This window comes from Pelodiscus sinensis, chromosome 1, assembly GCF_049634645.1.
Source record: "Pelodiscus sinensis isolate JC-2024 chromosome 1, ASM4963464v1, whole genome shotgun sequence".
In the NCBI taxonomy this organism is placed as follows: domain Eukaryota; kingdom Metazoa; phylum Chordata; order Testudines; family Trionychidae; genus Pelodiscus; species Pelodiscus sinensis.
In genome coordinates, this window is record NC_134711.1 from 88,420,873 (window position 1) to 88,443,086 (window position 22,214).

The following is a 22,214-nucleotide window of genomic DNA, read 5'->3' on the forward strand; positions in this document are numbered from 1 at the left end:
GGATATGAAGAGATCAGACCAGGGGTTCGAAACTTCACTGTACCACGAACCTCTTCTGACAACAACAATTGCTGTATGATCCCGGGAGGCCCCACGCCCAACGGGGAATGGGTGGGCAGAGCTAAAGCCCAACCTCTGTCACCCTGGGGGGCACAGAAGTTTAAGAGTTTTAGCCATCGGTAGTGGAGCTTGGACTTTGGCTTCAGGCCCAAGTTCCAAGTGCCTGCCCTGGCAACCCACGGTTTGTGAGCCACTGTTTTTAGACACAGGTGCAAGGGTGCTTGATGCAGGGATAATGAACCAATTTGGGTAAAACAGAAAACTCCTGAAATCCACCAAATACTGTCTAGCTAAGCTTTGTGTCTGGCTATTTCCCTCATATGCCTCTGCACTTTCTAGATTCAGTTGGGACAGGACATGGGACTGCTGAAATGCATCAGCTGTTCTCTCCATATTTCCTGGACAACGCATAAGGGTGGACCTTCTTCTAACGATGGCTCATTCCTGGGCAATTTCCAGCCCATTTTTGATGAACTGGGGGTCTGGGATAATTTAGAGATGCTTTCTTATTTGTAAGTGTTTTTCTGAACAGACTATCAAAAACTTTATGAGAGAGAGAGGGAGAGAGAAAGAAACCGACTTTAATGTTGTTCAATTCAGGAATAGAACTTTGAGAATTTCTTCGGGGAAGGAACAATGAGTAGTCCTGTGGCACCTTAGAGACTAAGAAATATATTATATCATGAGCTTTTGTGGGCAAAACCCACTTTGGTTTTTAAAGTTACAGACTAACACGTCTACCCTGCTGAGATTTCAGGGAAGGAAGACATCCAAAACCTCCCACCACGAGTGACTTTACTCTCTGTGATTTTTGCAAGAATCTGGACAGTAGACTGCATCTTACTACCATCTTCTATATCACACGCACATTCTTACACAAGCATTAAACATCCCATGAATACAAACAAGACAAGGGAATGGTGAATGAGAAACTGACTTTCCTCCAGAAGACCAGCCCTTCTAGGGAATTCTGCCTTTACAGACCCTTGGACCATCACACTCTACAGAGAAGAAAGAAATAACAAATTGGGCTCTCCGTTAATCTCAATTAACTCAGTGATTAACACAAAACAAATTAACCATGATTGAAAAGGTAATCGTGGTTAATCCCAGTTTTGATTGCACTGTTAGTACTAACTGTTGTCACTTTTGTTTGCATATTCTATTCTTTCTCAACGGTCACTCTCCACGTTTCAGCATAGTCTCTCTCTGCAGTGTGCATCCCTGTTAAAAGCAAACCACTGCAGTATCCATGCAGCATCAATCAAGTGTGCTGTGATTCCAAGGTAACTGTGATTGTTCCGGGATCACCAGTCAAACCAACCACTGGTGCATTTTTCAGAAGCTCCAACCTTGTAGTCTTCGCATTGTGATACAGGCTCTGTGTTCATGATAAGAACATAAGATGAGGTCTCACCAGGGCCTTGTACAATGGTAACAACACTTCTCCATCTCTACTGGAAACACCTCAACTGATGCATTTGAGGATTGACTAAATTAACCTTTTTCACTGCTGCATCACATTGGCAGCTCACAGGCATTGACCAATACGCCTCGGACTTACTCTCCTTCTGTCACTGCCAACAGATAGCACCCCATGACCTTTCACTTTGCATTAGGACTGTCAATTGAGGATTAATTCACAGCACGATTAATGCATTAATTTCACTTCACAGGCAGTGGGGGGCTGGAGCCCTGAGCCTTGGAGCTCCACAGGCAACGGGGGGAGGGGTCTGGAGCCCTGGAGGGGAGACTGAAAGTTGCAGTTCCATGCCCTGATGAGGGCTGAAGTCGGAAACCTGAGAGGGGCTGAAGACCTGAGTCCTGGAGCTCCAGAGGCATTGTGGGAGAGCCCCAAGGAGGGCTGAGGCCCCAAGCCCCCCGGAGCTGAAAGTGGGGGATAACAAATTTTTCTAGTGGGGGGTGGGTCACACTTTTTTTAAAGTCCTAATGGAGTCACCATCACAAAGTATGTGAGAAATACTTCTGCTCCTAAGTTTCACATTACTTTGTTTTTGAGTGCAGTTATGTTAAAAAATTCTATATTTGTACACTGTACTTTCATGATGGAGAGATTGCATTATAGGGCCTGTAGAAGGTGAACTGAAACATTCTATCTTTTTTACCATGCAAATATTTGTAATAAAAATAATATAAAATGAGTACTTGCACTTGGTAATCTGTGTTGTAATTCTAATCAATATACCTGAAAGTGTAGAAAACATCCAGCATTTTAAAATAAATGGCAATTAAAACTACAATTAATCATGATTGATTTTTTTTAATCTCGAGATTAATCACGATTAATTTTTTAAAATGCTTCACAGTCCTAATAGAAAATCAGCCTGAGCCCAGCCTATAAGAGTCAGCAACATTTATCCTGAGTAAGGACTGCAGCATTAGAGCCATGCAGGGGGGAGGCTGAGTACCAGCTGGGTAAGGTCACGTCTACACTGCACCTTTAGCTAAAAATAGGCTATGCAATATGAGCTACACAAATTGCATAGCTTATTTTGAATGTATTTCAAAATAGCTTATTTTGTAATTTGGCGCTGTTTACACACCGCCAAATTTCAAAATAAAGCTCTATTCCAAAATGTCCCTTACTCCTCGTGGAACGAGGTTTACAGGGACGTCAGAATAGCACACCCATTGTTTTGAAAGATATTTTGAAATAATGGGTGTGCTGTCAAGACACGGAATAGCTATTTTGGGATACCAGAAGTATCCCGAAATAGCACTGCAGTGTAGACGTACCTTTATAGAATGGGTATGAATCGAGGAGGGTGGTTACTCCCAGAGGCGGGTTAGTTAGATAGTTATCTTTATATGCAGACAATGTTGGTCACAATGTGTTGCATGGTGGAGGGAGTAAGATAGAGAGCCCCAAAAAGTCTGCCCAGTGTGAAGTTGGGGAGCTGGCCTGTTGGGAACATTCCATCGCAGTTCCATCTCTTTCCACACTGAATATCTGAGAACTGCCCATCTGGTCTAATGCTTTTCTTCTCCTGTTTCTTCCACCTTAGATTCTGAACATGATGCCTTGGTTGATACGTATTCCTGGGCCTCATAACAACGTCTTCCAGCCCTATATTGAGAGCTTTAAAATACTAAGGGAGATTGTGAAGGAGCACAAGGAAACACGGGACCCAGCCTTTACCAGAGACTTCATTGATGCTTTTCTAGAGGAGACAGAAAAGGTTTGGATTTGTGAGCTTGTGACTCTGAGACTTGGATTCTGCAAGTCCTTTCACCCGAGTGCATGCAGCCGAAAGAGGAAGCCGAGATGAAAGTAATTTCTTTCTCAGGGCAGGGAGGGGTGGAGGTGTTGCGATATGACAGTATCTGTAAGAAATTTAGGTGTGGATTGGAATGTGAGGGGCTCATGGCAGGGGAGGATGTGGGGGCTGCAGGAGTCAGGGCAGGTGCATGGAGGTGTGGTGGGTGCAGAAGTCAGGGTTGGAGTGTGGGAAGAGGGGCTCAGGACAGAGGGTTGATGTGGGGGGAGTGCAGGAGCCAGGACTGGGGATTGTGAGGAGGGGTACCGGGTAGGGGGCTGGAGGTACAAGGGGTGGGGTTCAGGGCAGAGGGCTAGGGGTGTGAGGAGGAGCTCAGGGCAGGGGGCTGGCAGTGTAGGGGGGCTCAGGGCAGGGGCTAGGGTATGTGTGGATGGGGAGTGTGCAGGCAGGCAAGGATGCTCTTTAGAGAGGTGAGGGGCACTGAAGCCTCCGTCTCCCTGCTCTGATTTGTACCAAGAAGCTGTTTGCTGTTCCCCTTCATCGCTCTCAGGGAGCAAGAGAAAAGCTCACAGCATGGGCCACTCACTGCTCTGCCCCCTGACCTCCTCAGTTAGGAGGCAGAGAAATGCAGGCAGGCTGTGCACTTTCCTTTCACTCCCTGACGGGAAGAGGAACAGCAAGCAGCGTCCCCGTGTGAATTTTGGGGGAGGGGAATTTTGCCCTCCCTAAATGGTGTCGTGGAGGGGCCTCAGGGTTGGGGCAATCTTGGACCAATGGGGCAGGGAGGCACCACGCCCCCAGCTGGCTTCTTTCACTTGCCTTCCTGCCTGCTGCTTAATGTGGCAGCCTGCTAGAAGCCCTGGAAACCCAGCTGGGAGCATGCCATGTCTCCCCCTGCAGCCAAGCGCACCAGCTTCCTTTTAGCCCTGAGAGCAAGACGATTGCTCTCCAGAGCAAGTAGGGGCAACATTAGAAGCAAGAGGAAGACCAAAGACAAGGTAGGCCCACTGGTCAGTGAGGAGAGAGAAACAGTTAACAGGAAACTTGGAAATGGCAGAGATGCTCAATGACTTCTTTGTTTCGGTCTTCACCGAGACGTCTGAAGGAATGCCTAACATAGTGAATGCTAGTGGGAAGGGGGTAGGTTTAGAAGATAAAATAAAAAAAGAACAAGTTAAAAATCAACTAGAAAAGTTAGAGGCCTGCAAGTCACCAGGGCCTGATGAAATGCATCCTAGAATACTTAAGGAACTCATAGAGGAGGTATCTGAGCCTCTAGCTAACATCTTTGGAAAATCATGGGAGACAGGAGAGATTCCAGAAGACTGGAAAGGGGAAAATATAGTGCCCATTTATAAAAAGGGAAATAAGAACAACCCAGGAAACTACAGACCAGTTAGTTTAACTTCTGTGCTAGGGAAGATAATGGAGCAGGTAATTCAGGAAATCATCTGTAAACACTTGGAAGGTGGCAAGGTGATAGGGAACAGCCAGCATGGATTTGTAAAGAACAAATCATGTCAAACCAATCTGATAGCTTTCTTTGATAGGATGACGAGTCTTGTGGATAAGGGAGAAGCAGTGGATGCGGTATACCTAGACTTTAGTAAGGTGTTTGATACAGTCTCGCATGATATTCTTATCAATAAACTAGGCAAATGCAACTTAGATGGGGCTACTATAAGGTGGGTGCATAACTGGCTGGATAACTGCACTCAGAGAGTAGTTATTAATGGTTCACAATCCTACTGGAAAGGCTTAACAAGTGGGGTTCTGCAGGGGTCTGTTTTGGGACCGGCTCTCTTCAATATCTTCATCAACAATTTAGATATTGGCATAGAAAGTACGCTTATTAAGTTTGCAGATACCACCAAGGTGGGAGGGGTTGCAACTAATCTGAAGGATAGGGTCATAATTCAAAATGATCTGGACAAATTGGAGAAATGGTCTGAGGTAAACAGAATGAAGTTTAATAAAGACAAATGCAAAGTGCTCCACTTAGGAAGGAACAATCAGTTTCACACATACAGAATGGGAAGTAACTATCTAGGAAGGAGTATGGCAGAAAGTGATCTAGGGGTTATAGTGGACCACAAGCTGAATATGAGTCAGCAGTGTGATGCTGTTGCAGAAAAAGCAAACATGATTCTGGGATGCATTAACAGGTGTGTTGTGAGCAAGACGTGAGAAGTCATTCTTCCGCTCTACTCTGCGCTGGTTAGGCTTCAGTTGGAGTATTGTGTCCAGGTCTGGGCACCGCATTTCAAGAAGGATTTGGAGAAATTGAAGAGGGTTCAGAGAAGAGCAACAAGAATTATCAAAAGGCTAGAGAACATGACCTGTGAAGGAAGGCTGAAAGAATTGGGTTTGTTTAGTTTAGAAAAGAGAAGATTGAAGGGGGACATGATAGCCATTTTCAGGTATCTAAAAGGGTGTCATAAGGAGGAGGGAGAAAAATTGTTCATCTTGGCCTCTGAGGATAGAACAAGAAGCAATGGGCTTAAACTGCAGCAAGAGAGGTTTAGGTTGGACATTAGGAAAAAGTTCCTAACTGTCAGGGTGGTCAAACACTGGAATAAATTGCCCCGGGAGGTTGTGGAATCTCCATATCTGGAGATATTTAAGAGTAGGTTAGATAAATGTCTGTCAGGGATGGTCTAGACATTATTTGGTCCTGCCATGAGGGCAGGGGACTGGACTCAATGACCTCTCGAGGTCCCTTCCAGTCCTAGTATTCTATGATTCTATGTGAACACACACATTTGGAAGCGAGGTGATTGGCTTTAGATCTTGAAATCCTTGTATACCTGCCCCCTTACACTCCAGGGCGCATGGAAAAGAAAGGTTGAGGATATCTAAGGAGACCTGGGCTGAAGTGCAACCTCAGCATACAAATGGGGTGCTTAGTTATGTAACACGTCACTTTGTCTTCCCCACCTATTAGTTATCCCTGTTACAATAGCACTTCACTCACAGTGGAGTGGTACATGTAGGAAAAATGCAGTGAGAGGTAATTATTCACACTGAGGTTGCCCCTAAGATCCAAGTTGGGACCAAGGCCCCATTATACTGAGTGCTGTATAAATACCTGAGCAGACACAGTCCTGCAGGCTCGAGAGTGCATTTTGCTTTATTCGATGTGGTCCTTCACGTATTCGTTACTTGCCTATGTGTGGCAAAGCAGCCCTAGCAGTACTAGCAATACTAGTGAAGATTTACAATCTCATCTGCCCTGGGGATGGAGGGGAGGAGTTTCCTGTCAACATGCACTCATCACCCACCTGCAGATACATGGAGGGAAGGCAAGCATGAAGCTGTGATGCTCAGTGCGGGGACCAAGTCTAGCAGTGGCGATGATGCCAAGTGAGCATCAGTGACACCATGAAAAGAGACAAAAGCCTACATCACTAATGATAGGACATGTACAGGCAGTCCCCGGGTTACGTACAAGATAGGGACTGTAGGTTTGTTCTTAAGTTGAATTTGTATGTAAGTCGGAACTGGTACGTATTGTAGGGGAAACTCTAGCCAAACATTTCTCCAGAGCTCAGTTTTATTCTCCCACACCTCACTTCCCTCAGTCCTTTATTCTCAAACTGAGGTGTCTGCTGAGAAAAGCCGCTCCGCGTCTCCCTGGTCTGCTGGGGGGAAGCAGCTAGTGCAGGGTTGCCTCACCCCGTTTGTAAGTAGGGATCCGATGTAAGTCGGATCCATGTAACCTGGGGACTGCCTGTACTAATATCGAAGAGTTGCTAGTAGCCTTCTCCTGGCCAGGTCTCATGGCTTATAAACCCATTATTATTTTCTTTGACATCTCCGCTGCTTTCAGTACCACTGAACACACATTCTGTTCTGCCTTGCTCATCTAATTCTCCCACCGTTTTGTCTGTATCTTCTTTCATACCTCCTCCTACCTCTGAACCTCTCCTCCCCCCCCCCCTCCCCACACACATTCTGGTCCAGTAAGCCATTGCCGTCTCTTCATGCAAACCTCTTCTAAAGATTCACTACTTTCTTTTTGCCCACAAAAAGTAAGGTCAATGATTTTAAGCTATTACACTATCCTTATTATAATTTCCTTTGACCTTACCATTGTGTCCTGTCAATTCTGTATCTCTTGTTTAGATTGTAAAACCTTGAAAGGGTGGATCTGTCTTTATTTTATCTTGTTCAGTGCCAGCACGTTGTCAGCTCCTGTCAACAATGAATACCTGGAAATTGAATTAACCTAGAACAATGGAACCTTGAACAGTATTATTACAGTATCTAAAACCATGTATCTGCTATACCTACTGAAATGGCTCCATAGTACAGTCTTTTAAAACCATTTTTGTGCTTCTGTGAAGTATAGAATTATGAGCATTGAAAGTAATGCAAAGATATTTCAAATTTAATTCCCTGAAGCCTTAATGACTCTACCTTTTGGTAGTGAATGAAATCCCAGCTTGTTTAGCTCTTCTAGGTCATGGAACAATCTTGTAGCTCATTCATATTTGGAATTCTAGTCCCTACTAGGAAGACTTTCAGTATTGTGAGCATGAATCCCTGATGCCCCATGCCTTGTAGAAACATGAGCACCAGTTCAAAGAGGGACCATGAAATGCTACTGTTCCATTCAGGCATCAGCCTCCCTTCTGCACAGGTGTTGGTGATTGCACAAGCTGTAGGACAGAGCTACTCAACAAGCGGCCTGTTTGTTTGTGGCCTATGGTGTGGTTTGGGTTTACGGTCTGTTTGTGGGATCCTTTGAATATGGCCTCTACTGGGAGTCAATATAATGGTCTTCTGTTGATAGGTGTTTTAGTAGTTAAATTCCTGGTTTGTCATTGCTCATTAAAAGTACTGTCATATGGGTAGAAATCGTGTCAATATTGCATTTTATTAATATCAGCAGAACCAACTTAAATGGGGTCTGCGTGTTGTGTAGTCTTGCCTTAATCTTTGTATTCATGCCTGTCAGTATGAAAGAAACTATTTGCATATATAGTTGCATATATATGCAACCACACTTAAGTTGCGGCCGTCAGCATGTGCTGTGAGTATCATTGTGGCCTCCAGGGCTTCCAAAGTTGAGTAACCCTGGTGTAGGGCAACAAGGAATCAGACCCTTATGCCTGGAAAATGCACTATACATCCAAATCTTATACACAATGCTTCTAGTTATTAAGTCAAATTAAAAACAACAACAACCTTATGTTGTATTACAAGCCTATTTTTATTTCCTGCAGGCTAAAATGGACCCAGAGAGCAGTTTCAATGAGGACAACCTTATCTTTACTGTTTTTGATCTGTTTGGTGCTGCCACTGAAACAACCACTGTAACCCTGTGCTGGGCACTGCTGTACATGCTTCTGTATCCTGATGTGCAAAGTAAGTGATGCAGGTCAGAGGGGTCGGGGCTTCCTCTCGACCCTGCACTTCCCATTGACAAGTTTCCAGTATTTTTCTGTTTATAGATGTTTTCATCTTTTGGAAGGGGCCTCCTGGAGTACAATAGCATTTGTTATTGGACTGGACTACAGTAATTGAGGGAGGGATGTGTGTAATTCTGCACAGCTGTGCTTAGAAGGAAAGCAAAAACTCATGAGGATAGGGAAAGCACCTGTTAAAGATCTTACTCAGTAGATGCATAGAAAACCGCTGCTATGGTCACCACGGTTCCTGGTGGTAAGCGCACCTTCTGGCCCCAACAGCTCCTTGCTAAGTTTTCTCTGAGAGCTGGCTGCAAAAGCTCTAGCCAAGATTTCTGTTAAGTGACTAGTGATTTGGGGCTCCTCAGATTGTGGGTGCTCCATTTGAGATCCCTTAAAAAGGCTGATTTTCAGAGGGTGGCTACAAAGCACTTTTTGGAAATCGGGCCCCTTTAAGCTATGTCAAAATGGACACTCTCACCCATAAGCACTAGTCACTTTTGAAAATGTCAGACCCTTTCACCTCTGCTCTCAATTAACATTTGCTTCTATTGCATAGCCAGGCTGCCACTCCTGAATACCAGTGCTTAGAGATTCTGTGGGTGGGTGAGATTACACAATGCCTGCATTGTGCAGGGGGTCAGACTAGATGATCATAATGGTCCCTTCTGACCTTAAAGATCTATATCGATATCGGTATCTCTGTGAAGTTAGATCAGACTTGTTGTGAGGCATCTGGGATCACTTATCAGATGACTCACAACAAGCCTGATCTAACTTCATAGAGATATAGATATATGAAAAGAAGCCTTTTCCCAGCTCTTTACGCAATTTCTTCTTGAAACAACTATTTCAAGGTTCCACTCAATTTAGTCCTAATACTGCGTAAGATTTAATTGAAAATGTTAAGCATACACCAAACACTAAGGACACATCTACACAGTAGGGCAAAAGTCGATTGTGCTACTGAAGTTGAAATGCTTAATTCAGTTTTTAGTGCTATCTACACAGCAGGAAGCCGAAGGAAGAACACTCTTCATTTGACTTCCCTTACTCCTCATGAAATGAAGGTAACAGGAGCCAGAGTAAGAAGTCCTCCAGCTCAACGTTATTTTGAAATAACAACTTGCTGTGTAGACGCACTCTTTGTTATTTCGGAATATCAGTTATTCCAAAATAACGCTGCTGTGTAGACGTACCCTAAGTGACCCCACCATATAATTAAGATTGACCGCTGAAGAGAAGAAATTATACCAAAAACTAGCCCTGGGCCACTTTACAACTTTACAAGGGGGATTTAAAAAATGAACAAAACCATCAAAAAGACACTGAAGTCAGAAGTGAGGATGGGGCAGGGTTGTTCAAGTCCAAGGTTTCTGTGAAAAATAAAATGGAAATCCAGCCCAAGTGATGTCACTAGAAAGGAATGTAAAGAGGTAAAATATAACGTGGGCATTAGGAGAGGTAAGAGGAAATGTAAAGAATACATAACCAAAGATGATATTTCAGTATATCAGAAGCAGGATGACTGGGACAATTAGTTGGTCCACAGAACTACCAGGGAAGAAAGGGAATAACCAGGGAAGATAAGGACATTAACAACAAATTAAATTATTGTTTTATATCAGTCATTATTACAACAGAGACCATCTGGGGAGATATCTACCCTTGCTCTATATTTTCAGGTAGTGAGCACAAGGCCAAAGATAGAATTACCAAAAGAAAAGGTCCTAGAATAAATGGATACATTTAAATGCCACCAAGACCAGGTGGCTTACCTCCAAGAGATTCAAAGGACTTTAAGAATTAAGTGGCTGAGCTGCTAACAAAATTATGCTGTCACAAGATCAAATACCGCACCAGAGGAATGGGAGGTAGTAAATATTGTAACTATGAAGACTCTAAAGCTGGTCTGGAGAAATTCAGACCCATGTACTTTCCTTCAGTACCAGGCAAATTGGTTGATACAATAAACAGAGGTAGCCGCAAAACACCTCAAATAACTGACACACTTGTACCACTTCTCATTGGTGCAACAACAGGAAAACAAAATGGAGGGAGTCCAGGCAGGATAATTTTGATGAACATAAAGAAGACAAAGTGATGGGAGAGGGGTTTGCTAGGGAGCTAAGGCTGGCCAAAGACAAAGTATTGTCCCTTCCTGCATAGCTCGTTTTATCACATTTTTTATCAACAAAACTTTCACACAATATCCTTGGTCTCCCTCACATTTGTTCCTTCCCCTTTTCCATTTCCTTCATGCTGTCATCTCTGTGACAGGTTGAACCCTCCTTTCAGGGGGCCACTTGATGTACTGTGTTCCCACTGAACCTACCTGTTCCACTAGCTTGGGCTCCCTCACCCTGTCCTGCTGGGCCTGCCTCTCAAGCTGTCCTATAGCACACACACACACAGGTAGGGATAGACCCAGCTGTAGAATCACACAGAGTCTGCAAACAGTTCTGTGTGGGAAAATTCAGGTCAGGGATTGCCCAGCACTCAAATACACACACCCTGTAGAGTGTAAACCCAAAATTATATTGTCTTGTATTATACAGAGATCTAGATAATGTACGCTCATGAAATTTGACCCCTCCTTCAATGTGGAGAAAGATATGCACAGCTTTTTACCTTTCCTAGTTATGAATTGCACAAACTGGGTTTTAGTATAAACCGTAAACAAGTTTAAGTACAAAAGGTAAATTTTAAGCAAATATATGGGATACCAAACAGAACAAAATAGATCTCTGAGCAAAATAAACAAACAGGCAACCACTTAATTCACTAAATAAACTGGTTACCAATAGTAATTTCTCCACTGAGCTGTTATTTTAAGCAGGTTGGAGAGTTTCTGAAGCTTATAGTTCCAGGTATTTCTCTTCACAGGCTGGACGCCAGAATCAGGTTGGGACTTAGGTCTTTTCAGTCTTAGGTGTTTACAGCAGTCATTCTGGGCAGGGATTCAATGAAGAACTGGTGACCAGGATTACTCACTCTCTGGTCTTAAATAGGATTGACATAAATGGTGGGAATCTTTTGTTTCCCTGTTTGATCATCCCCCTTCCCCACACTTTCAGTGGAAAAAGTCCTGGCACTGTCCAAGGTGGAATTGCATACCTGATGACATTACCACATGACCTTGCAATGTTAAAGCAACCATAAGGCAACGCTCTTTTTTAATGTCCACAAGTAGGGTTGACAGGTGTCTGGTATTCACCCGGACAGTCCGGTGTTTTCGCCTCCTGTCCGGTACAAAAAATTCAGAGACTATTGGACACCTGAGATGTCTGGTATTTTCTGATTTTTTTCCCCGGACAGGAGGTGAAAATGCCGGACACCTGGCAACCCTACAAACACTCAGCACCCAGCCTCCCCTACCACTCCCCTGAGCCCCCTCCTGGCTCCCAACACCCCTAGGCCCCTGGCCACAGCCCCCATGCTTACCTGGTTCCGCAAGGCTGCCGGCACAAAATGGCTGCCAACCAAGGGGAAGTAATGACTCCCCTGGGTCTTAGTGCTCAACCGCTCCCCTGTTCCTATCCCTGCCCTCACTCTTCAAGAAGACATGCTGTTTTATTTTATTTTTGCTTAAGTCTTGGAGTCCTTTTTTTTTCTTCTCAACAACCTTGGTCTCCCCGCCACCTTTTTTTTTTCCTTCAACAGAATTTTTTCCCCAGTGTGGTTGTTTTTTTGTTTTTTGTTTTTTTTTTTTTGTTTGTTTTTTTTTTGCAGGGGGAGGGAGTTCAGTATTTTTGTTTCAACCATCTGGCAATCCTATCCACAGGAAGGACCACCAGGTTAATGAGAGATCAGCATCTTCAAAGCCCCAGTGTCTTCCCTTATGGCCCAGCCCAGGTGATTGTTTACTCACTTTAGACATTTTTTTGACATTGTGCACTTATTGTTGCCTCTCTTTCCCTTTCTTCTCCATCCCATCTGCCTTCCTCTTCTTTCCTAAGTTGTATTCCCTTCCTCCTTCCCTCAAGTGGTCAATCTCATGTCTTCCTGCAGCCCCCACCAAACCCCTCACGTCATCCTTCCTCAGCCACAGGAACTTTCCTCTCCCAAACCTCTCTCTCACCCCTCCTCCCTCCAAAGTTCATTGCCTGGCTCAGCTGCTTTCCACTTCCAACACTCCCCCACACACACCATAAACACCAATCAGAGCAAACCAAGTCACACACACTCCCCCCGCTCATGCAGTCTGGCTCTTGGCCTAATTACTCCATTCACACACATACCTCCATGCAGGCTGCTTTATTTCACTCCATAGACACCTACATAGCTGCTTAATTTGGTAAAGCTAATCACTCATAGGGGTGGATTTTTCATACCCCTGACCTATATTGTTACACTGAAATAGGGTATGTCTACACTACAAAGTTAGTTCAAACTAACGGATGTTAGTTCGAACTAACTTTCATAGGCGCTACACTAGCGCTCCGTTAGTTCGAATTTAATTCGAACTAGCGGAGCGCTTAGTTCGAACTAGGTAATCCTCATTTTACGAGGATTAAGCCTAGTTCGAACTAGCTAGTTCGAATTAAGGGGTGTGTAGCCCCTTAATTCGAACTAGTGGGAGGCTAGCCCTCCCCAGGTTTCCCTGGTGGCCACTCTGGCCAACACCAGGGAAACTCGTCTGCCACCCTCCCGGCCCCGGACTCCTTAAAGGGGCACGGGCTGGCTACGGTGCCCGTGCCAGGTGCAAGCCTGCCAGCACCCAGCCAGCAGACCCTGCACCTGGCATGGATAGAGCCACCCGCCCGATGCCCCCCAGCCCTCCCCCTCTTCCCGGGACCAGGCTGGCGGCTCCCGGGAGCTTGCCCGGGACCGCAAGAGGCGGGCACCCGCCTGGGCTAGTGCGGACATCGTGGACCTTGTCCATGATCTCCGCACTAAGCACAGGAAAGTGGCCGGCTTGGGCACGATAGCTGCCAGCCTGGCCACCCAGGAGCAGGTGTGCAAGAGAATCAAGGGGGTCCACTGAGACCCCCGACCCTGAGCCCTGAGCTTACAATGGCCGTCCTGGGTCAGACCAAAGGTCCATCTAGCCCAGTAGCCTGTCTGCCAACAGCGACCAACCCTAGGGACCCTGGAGGGGATGGACCGAAGACAGTGACCAAGCCATTTGTCTCCTGCCATCCCTCTCCAGCCTTCCACAAACCTTGGGCAGGGACACCACTCCTACCCCCTGGCTAATAGCACTCCATGGACCCAACCTCCATGACTTGATCTCACTTCCCTCTAAACTCTGTTCCAGTTCTAGCCTTCACAGCTTCCTGCAGCAAGGAGTTCCATGGGTTGACTCTTTGCTTTGTGAAGAAGAACTTTCTGTTACTAGTTTGAAGCCTGCTACCCATTCCTTTCCTTTGGTGTCCTCTAGTCCTTCTTTATGGGAACTAATGAAGAACATTTCTGTATGCACCCTCTCCACCCAACTCCTGCTTTTAGAGACCTCTATCCTGTCCCCCCTCCGTCTCCTCTTTTCTAAGCTGAAAAGTCCCAGTCTCTTTAGCCTCTCTTCATATGGGACCTGTTCCCAACCCCTGATCATTTTAGTTGCCCTCCCCTCTCCCACCTCCTTTTCCCAGTCTCCCCCAGTTTTGTTCAAGAAAGACAGATTCCATTTTGGAAGACACGTTATCTTTATTTTGTACATCAAGAAGAGGGGCTAGGGAAGGGTAAGTGGAAGGAGGTGAGGGAGGAATGGGGCACGAGCCCCCGATGGGGAGGACTGGGCTGGCTCTGCGGGCTTCTGGGGGTGGAAGCTCTCCTGCATCCCCCCAATTGCCCCCTCTCCGCAGATGGCAGCCTGCGGCAAGTGCAGCCGGGCTGATGGCCGAGTGCTGTGATGTGCCCAGTGTGGGCACTCAGGGCACTCCAAGCCAGGACTGCTTTGCAAGCGGGGCACCCCTGAGAACTGTCTGTCCGGGGTGGGGCTCGGGACCCTTTAAGCACAGCCCTCGGCTAGCCTGAGACAGCATCTCCACGCTCTAAGTCCTCCTCTGATGCCCTGCCGGCACTGCTTCCGGCCATCCTTAAGCCCGGTTCAGGGTCCACTTAATGTGGACGCGCTAGTTCGAATTAGCAAAACGCTAATTCGAACTAGTTTTTAGTTCTAGATGCATTAGTTCGAATTAGCTTAGTTCGAATTAACATTGTAGTGTAGACGTACCCATACATTTGTAGCAGGAGTGGGCTATAATTTTTGCCAGGAGCTACTCCAAGAATTTTGTCCAGTGATCATGGGCCTCACTTTTCTATGATGTTAATGGAGGAGGTGTGGAGTTTGGGATGGATTTGGGTACAGGAGGGAGCTCCAGGCAGGGGGTTGGGGTGCACAAGGTGATGTGGGGTCTGGGAGGGAGTTTGGGTCCAGGAGGGGGTTCTGACCTGAGGTAGGGAATGGAGTGCAGGAGGGGGTGCGAGATGAAGGCTTTGGCCCTGGCTGGGAGGCACTTACCAGAAGTGGCTCCTGTCTGGCAAGGCAGCAGGTCACTCAGGGAGGCAGGCTCAATGCCATGGTGCCCCACACCACTCAAAGCATCTGGCTGCTGCTGGCAAATGTGTCTCTGTGAGCTTCTTGAGGGGAGGGGAGCAGTGGATCTCTGCATACAGAGATCCACTGCTCCCTCACACCATGTGGCACAGAGAGTGGGGATATAAGCGAGTAGTCAACTACCCTATAACCCTAAGCTAATCAGGTAGTCGAGTTAACTTCTTGACTACTCGCTTTCCCACCCTTCTTTGCTGCCTCTGCCAAAACAGAGCCACATCCCTCCACACACACTTGTCAGCCACTCCTCTGGCGGGGGACCATCTGCATGTTCTCCTGGTCCTCTTCCTCCTTCACTGTCCCCCACACAAAGGCCAGCGTCCTCCTCAAGCTAACTCGCTCCTGCTTATTCCCCACTGTTGGTTGAGGACCTCTTTAGACATGAAACTAAAAGAATGTTTCAGTTGATTTTAATGGATCAGGTCCTTCGTAGTCTATTACATCTACTCTTGTTATACTCCCTGCTATACATAATGGCGGCATCTAGACTGGCATGATTTTGCGGAAATACTTTTAACGGAAAAGTTTTTCCGTTAAAAGTATTTCCACAAAAGAGTGTCTAGATTGGCAAGGATGCTTTTGCACAAAAAGTGCTTTTGCACAAAAGCATCTGTGGCCAGTCTAGATGCGATTTTGCACAAGAAAGCCCCAATCGCCATTTTAGCCATTGGGGGGTTTTTGTGCAAAACAGTTCTTCCCTGTCTACACAGGCCCGCTTGTGCAAGTATTCTTGCACAAGAGGGCTTTTTCCCGAGCGGGAGCATGAAAGTATTTGTGCAAGAAGCACTGATTTTGTACATTACAAAGTCAGTGCTCTTGCGCAAATTCAAGCGGCCAGTGTAGACAGCTGGCAAGTTTTTGCGCAAAAGCAGCTGCGTTTGCACAAAATCTTGCCAGTCTAGACGCACCCAATGTTTCTGTGTTTCCAGGAAAAGTCCATGAGGAAATTGATACGGTGATTGGCAGGGATAGGTCTCCTGAGACAGACGATCGAGTGAACTTGCCTTACACCAATGCTGTGATCCATGAAATTCAGCGTTATTGTGATACGGTTTTTGCTGGAGTGCCTCGCACAACATGCCGGGACACCGAAGTTCAAGGCTTTTTCATCCCTAAGGTACAGCACTTGTGACCCCTGGAAAATGCATGCAGCCCATCTGTAGATTGTTAGCATACTTAATTACTTCGTGCCTGGCCGGTTATGAAGTGTGCTATTCTAATGGACTCGGACCTCACAGCCAGCTGTATTTCTGCCAATAGATCCAGCTGTACAGATTCAACTCAGTCTCATTATACATAATTCATTTGCTTGAAAGTGTAGGGAGATCTCTGGAGTAGGAGGAAATTTTGTTCTGCTAATATATTAAAGGAAGTTGTGATGGGCTGCCTGCCCCACACTGGGATCTCAGGGCGCCTTAGAGAGGCTGTGCAGGAAGCAGCCAATCACAGAAGAGCTGATAGGAGAAGTCAGTTGGGGCCAGGCAGACCCCTATAATCAGAGCTACAGTACAGAGCAGCTGGAGTCATTCCCTTGAGCTTGAGGAGGGAGGAAGTCTGACTGCCTTGTAGATGGAGGGCAGAAAGTACTCCAGACAGCCATCAAACATCGTTAATACCCAGGACAGCCAACAGGAGGTGCTGCAGTAGTGAGTCACACCCCGTCACAGAAGTAGAAATTTCATTTACATACACAAACCTTATTGATAGGCAACAGAGAACTGCCTGGCTTTGTGTTCACTGTAGATTATAGTAAAAGGAAGCCTAAGGTAAAGTTGACATTTAGCTTGTTTGTTTTATGGGATGTTAATGGCAATGTTTAGGGCACCATCATTATCACGGCTTTGACCTTGGTGCTGAAGGATGAAACGGTTTGGGAGAAGCCTCACCAGTTCTACCCAGAGCACTTCCTGGATGCAGATGGGCAGTTTGTGAAGCGAGAGGCCTTCTTGCCTTTCTCTGCAGGTAAGTCCCAGGGGAGGAGCAGCTGGGAAAGGCCATCCCTGTGGAAAGGAGTCGCAGATGTCTTTCTCTTTAAAATGAATAAAGTGCAGCAGTTCTCATGCTGAAGGGCATAAGCCAAATATTAACTGCTCGTTACGGGGTCTCTTGAACTTTCCCTAGAAATATCTGGCACTGATCACTGTCAGGGAGAGGATACTGGAGTAGATGGACCAGAGGCCTGTTCCAGTGAGGCAATACGTGCATTTCTGGCTATCCAGAGTTAGGTGTTTGTGGCCACCAATGCTATATTGCTGAAGGGGAAATGGAGAAGATCCTTTGATGTAATTCATTGTTCCTGGGTGGGAGTCCTGCTTCTTCAGTGACTTAGAATCATAAAAAAGTAGGTCTGGAAGGGACGTCAAGAAGTCGTCATGTCCAGGCCCCTGCCCTGTGGCAGGACCAAGTAAATCTAGACCCTCTCTGACCGGTGTTTGCCCAACTTGTTTTTAAACACTTCCAGTGGTGGGGACCGGGGCCCCAGAACAGGGGAGCCATGGTTCCATCACTTTTTATCAGATGTAAAGGTAAGCAGGAGGGAGGAAGAGGAGGAGGAGGAGAGTGAATGGGGGACAGGATTCTGGGGGGAAGAGACCAATGGTGCTGACTTTCTGATTTCCTTTGGGGTGCTTGACCTCTGCTCTGCCCCAAGGCCTGCCCTTAATCCATCCCTCGGTGAACTCCACCCACCCTCCTCTTTCCACTTCCGCTAAACTCCACCTTGCTCCTGCCCCGTTCCACCTCCTCCCCCAACTGTGCCTGATCTTGCTCTACCTCTTCCTGCCCTGCTCTCCCTCCTCCCCCAACACCTCCTGCTGTACCTCCCCCTTGCCATTCCTGATGGGGACTCCATGACCTCTCTTGGAATCCTACTGCAGAGTTTAACTACCCTTGTACTTAGAAAGGTTTTCCTTGCATCTAACCTAAATGTCCCTTGCTGCAGCTTAAAGCCATGACTTATTGTCCTGCCTTCACATAGAACACCATTGATCACCACCCTCTTTAGAACACCTTTTAACATAGTGGAAGTCTGTTTTCAGGTCAGCCCTCAGTCTCCTATTCTCAAGACTATACAAGCCCACATTTGTCAACTTTTCCTCCCAGCTCAGGTTTTCCAAACCTTTGGTCGTTTTGGTTGATCTCCTCTGGCCTCTTTCCAGTTTGTTCACATCTCTCCTAAACTGTGGTGCCCAGAATTGGACACAGTTCTCCAACTGAGACCTCACCAGTGCCAAGCAGAGCAGGGCATGGCCTCCTGTGTCTTACATACAACATGCCTGTTAATACACCCCAGAACCACATTAACTTTTTTTGCAGCTGCATCACACTGATAATTCATATGTAGTTTGTGGTCAACTATGAGCCATAGATTCTTTTCACCAGTGTTACCACCTTGACAGTGATTCCTCCACTTGTTTGTTGTGCATTTGAGTTTTCCTTCCTAAGTGAAACACTTTGAATTAGTCTCTATTGAATCTCATCTTGTTGAATTCAGTTCTCCAAATTGTCAAGGGCATTTTGAATTAAATCTGCTCTTCAACAGGTGCTTGCAATTTATTTCAGCTTGGTGTCAACTGCAGGTTTTATAAGCGGACTCTCTAGTCTGTTTTCCAAGTCAGTAAGGAAAATATTGAATAGCAAAAGACCCAGGACTGACCCCTGCAGGACCCCACTCGATATACCCTCACAGTAATGACAGCAAGCCATTGGTAACTACAGTTTGGCTATGTCTACACTAGGTTTTTTGAGGAAGAGGCAATGCAAATGAAAAACTGATTAGCATTTTCTTGCACTTCATTTGCATTATCTCTTCCAATGCTTTTTGCGCAAGAGGTTTTTGCACAAAAGCTAGCAGTGTAGACGGATCCATTTTGCGCAAAAAAACCCTTTTGCACAAGATCCTTATGCCGCAATAAAGGAGGGATACAGATCTTGCGCAAAAGATTTTTTTTTGTGCAAAACAGATCCATCTACACTGCTAGTTTTTGCGCAAAAAGCATCGGACGAGATAATGCAAATGAAGCATGAGAAAATGCTAATGAGCGCTTCATTTGCATTGCCTCTTTCCACAAAAAAAACCTAATGTAGACATAGCCTTTGAGTGTGGTCTTTCAACCTGTTGTGCACCCACCTAGACCACATTTTTTTAGTTTGCTTATAAGAATGTCATGCAGCACTGTGTCCAAAGCCTTACTAAAACCAAGGTATATCACTTCTTCTGCTTGTTCCCATCCATTAACCCAGTAATCCAATCAAAGAAGGAAATTAAGTTGGCTCGGGATGATTTGTTCTTAATAAATCTGTGCTGTGTATTCCTTATACCTCTATTATCCACCAGGTGCTTATAAATTAATGGTTTAATAATTTGCTCCAGTATCTTTCCAGGTATTGAAGATACTTATTTTGTTTTGGGGTCTCCGTCTTTCTCCTTCCTTACTCTTTCTTTTATAGGTCGCCGTATGTGTCTGGGGGAGCAGCTGGCCAGGAAGGAGCTGTTTCTCTTCTTCACAACTCTCTTGCAGCATTTCACTTTCCAAATCCCAGAAGTTCACCCCAGGCCAAAGGAAGATGGAACTTATGTCCTCATACATTCTCCAGAGCCCTACAAGCTGTGTGCCATCCCCAGATAAAGTGTTCCAGACCTTGTGCTGCCAGATCTGGACTGATCTGAGAGAAAGCTTTCACAGGGGAGCCAGTTAGGAAATGCTTCTTTTAGACTGAAATAATTGTACTTAAGTTTTTTGACGTTTGTAAAGATTTTATGGCAGAGCCTGAATGGCACATAAACTTTGGATTCAAAATGCCAACCAAACTACTCGGTTATTACAATCTTTGCTATATTACGTAAGAAACAAGCCCAACACTTCTGCCCTGGCCTTGCACCACGCCTGAAAGCAGCTGGCATGTACAACAATGACTCCATGTGCTGCCCTTCATCTACAGTACTGAGCCCACATCTTCTACTGGCCAATGTTCACCATTACTGATCAATGGGAGCTGCAGGAATGGTGTCTGCAGGCAAGGACAGCATGTGCTCTGCCTCTCTCAGGGGCTGCAGGGGCAAGCAGTAAAAAAAAGAACAACCCCCCACGTGTGTGTTGGGTCAGGAGATGAGAGTAAAAGACAGTGCGTTTGTGAGAATGACACAGATTTGCATTGTCAGGCTCCCTCCATCCCCTTCACTCTGTGTGGAAATGGGGTACAGAAGTGAGGGAAGGGGGGACACCCTGACATCAGCGCCTCCCCTCTTTTCCCTCCCACACCGTGCACAACAAGCAGGAGGCTCCCAGGGGGCAGCTCCAAGTCAGAGAGCAGAAGCAGCATGACAGTGGGTGAAGGGGCAACTGAAGTACTGTGCTTGATAGCTTCCTGGCCAAAACAGTCAGGATCACCTTTCAGAAGCTCCAGGATCTACTGGTAGATCCCCATCTACTGGTTGGTGACCACCGGTCTACATGTTTTGTTAGTCTTTAGAGTGCTGCTAGACCATTTGTTGTTTTTTAAGTTTTTCCTGTTATCTACTTAAAGTCAATACTTCCCTGGCACTCTTTCCTTTTTCTTGTGACTCAAAAACATAAACTATGAAAATACTTTAAAAAAATAGATAGCGCTCCCTATCGGATCTGTGTCATACATAAAAGACAGAGAAACTGGAAACAATATTCCTCTTCTTCCTTCTCAGTTCCTCATTGTAGTCTTGAGTGGGCACTTGTCTCAAGAAGAATAGCTAACATTGGATGCATTAATAACAAACCAAGATGTTGTCTACACAGGGCAGCTTGGACAGTTATATTGGTATAATGAAAGTACTATGTAGAGTTGTGCACGTGTCAAGTTGTACCCTAGCAGTGAGTGCAACCCCCTTACAACTCAGTGGAGAAATGGGCGTGACAGTTATTCCTGAGAAGTGTGAGGGATTCTACAATGCCAAAGCTTGAGCTCTGGGACCCTGTGATGGGGAAGGATCCTAGAGCCTAGGCTTGAGATCAACCTCAAATGTCTATAGCACAGTTAAATAGCCCTTCACTCACGCCCCCAAAATCCCAACGCAGCTGGCACTGGCCAGCCATCAGTTTTTAACTGCAGTGTAGATGCATCCCTAGAGAACCAGCAGAGACAATGAAAAATGTAGTTGTGCCTGCAAGGTTATTTGGCAAAGTTGACCGGACAGCAACAACGTTTGCATAGGGTCCTCCGGGCGGAAATTTGCAAAGGCTGCAGGAACAGAAAAGTGTTTTCATAGTTAGGAGATAAGAAACCTGGCCAAGAGAGTGTTCTGCCTGTGGGAGGAGGGAACATCTGAAAAAGGAATGCCCCTGCCTATGTTGTAAGGAGACGGTTTAGCGCCCCACGCATTCTAAGAGCAGGAAGAGAGGTGCCTGACTTTTTTCAGTGGGGAATTAGGTATGTAAAGAAGTGTTTGTCCTCATACGAATAATAAAAGGAAAAGGCAGGTTGACAGAGAGGAACAGAAGGGAGTTGTCACATGAAAGTCATATATGGGGCCTGCAGCTTAGCAGGCCTAGGATGGAAGCTTCCATCCCTGCTGTACCTAGTTTAGCATAGTGTGGGACGCTGCAAGCACAAACAGCAGCTGGACTTTATCAGCTCTAACCCGGGCCTTGAGCTGGGAAACTACGAAGCGGTTAAACAAGTTTGACCTTGGTCTCAGCCCATAAACGTGATAAGAATGGCATTGAGCCAGGTACGTGCACACCCAGTAACAACTGGGCTGTGTCTAGACTGGCCAGTTTTTCCAGAAAATCAGCTGCTTTTCCGGAAAAACTTGCCAGCTGTCTACACTGGCCGCTTGAATTTCCACACAAGCACTAACTTTCTACTGTCTGAAATCAGTGCTTCTTGCGGAAATACTATGCTGCTCCCGTTCGGGCAAAAGTCCCTTTTGCGCAAAACTTTTGTGCAAAAGGGCCAGTGTAGACAGCTCAGATT

At 45.9% G+C, this 22,214-nt stretch overlaps 1 protein-coding gene across 2 annotated transcripts in view; it reads left to right on the plus strand.

The window, feature by feature from the left end:
* The window catches only part of LOC102462423 (cytochrome P450 2D15-like), a 33,857-nt gene extending 12,931 nt beyond the window's left edge, over positions 1-20,926 (plus strand). The window contains exons 5-10 of one of the 2 annotated variants that reach the window (XM_075935760.1): positions 3,087-3,260; positions 8,528-8,669; positions 12,443-12,565; positions 16,196-16,383; positions 17,087-17,228; positions 19,716-20,926. In XM_075935760.1, coding sequence (XP_075791875.1) covers positions 3,087-3,260; positions 8,528-8,669; positions 12,443-12,565; positions 16,196-16,383; positions 17,087-17,228; positions 19,716-19,894 — 948 coding nt within the window. In that variant the 3' untranslated portion in view covers positions 19,895-20,926. The remainder of the gene's footprint in view (positions 1-3,086; positions 3,261-8,527; positions 8,670-12,442; positions 12,566-16,195; positions 16,384-17,086; positions 17,229-19,715) is intronic. The other variant, XM_006120510.4, reaches the window with a different exon arrangement.
* Positions 20,927-22,214: the final 1,288 nt, after the last annotated feature.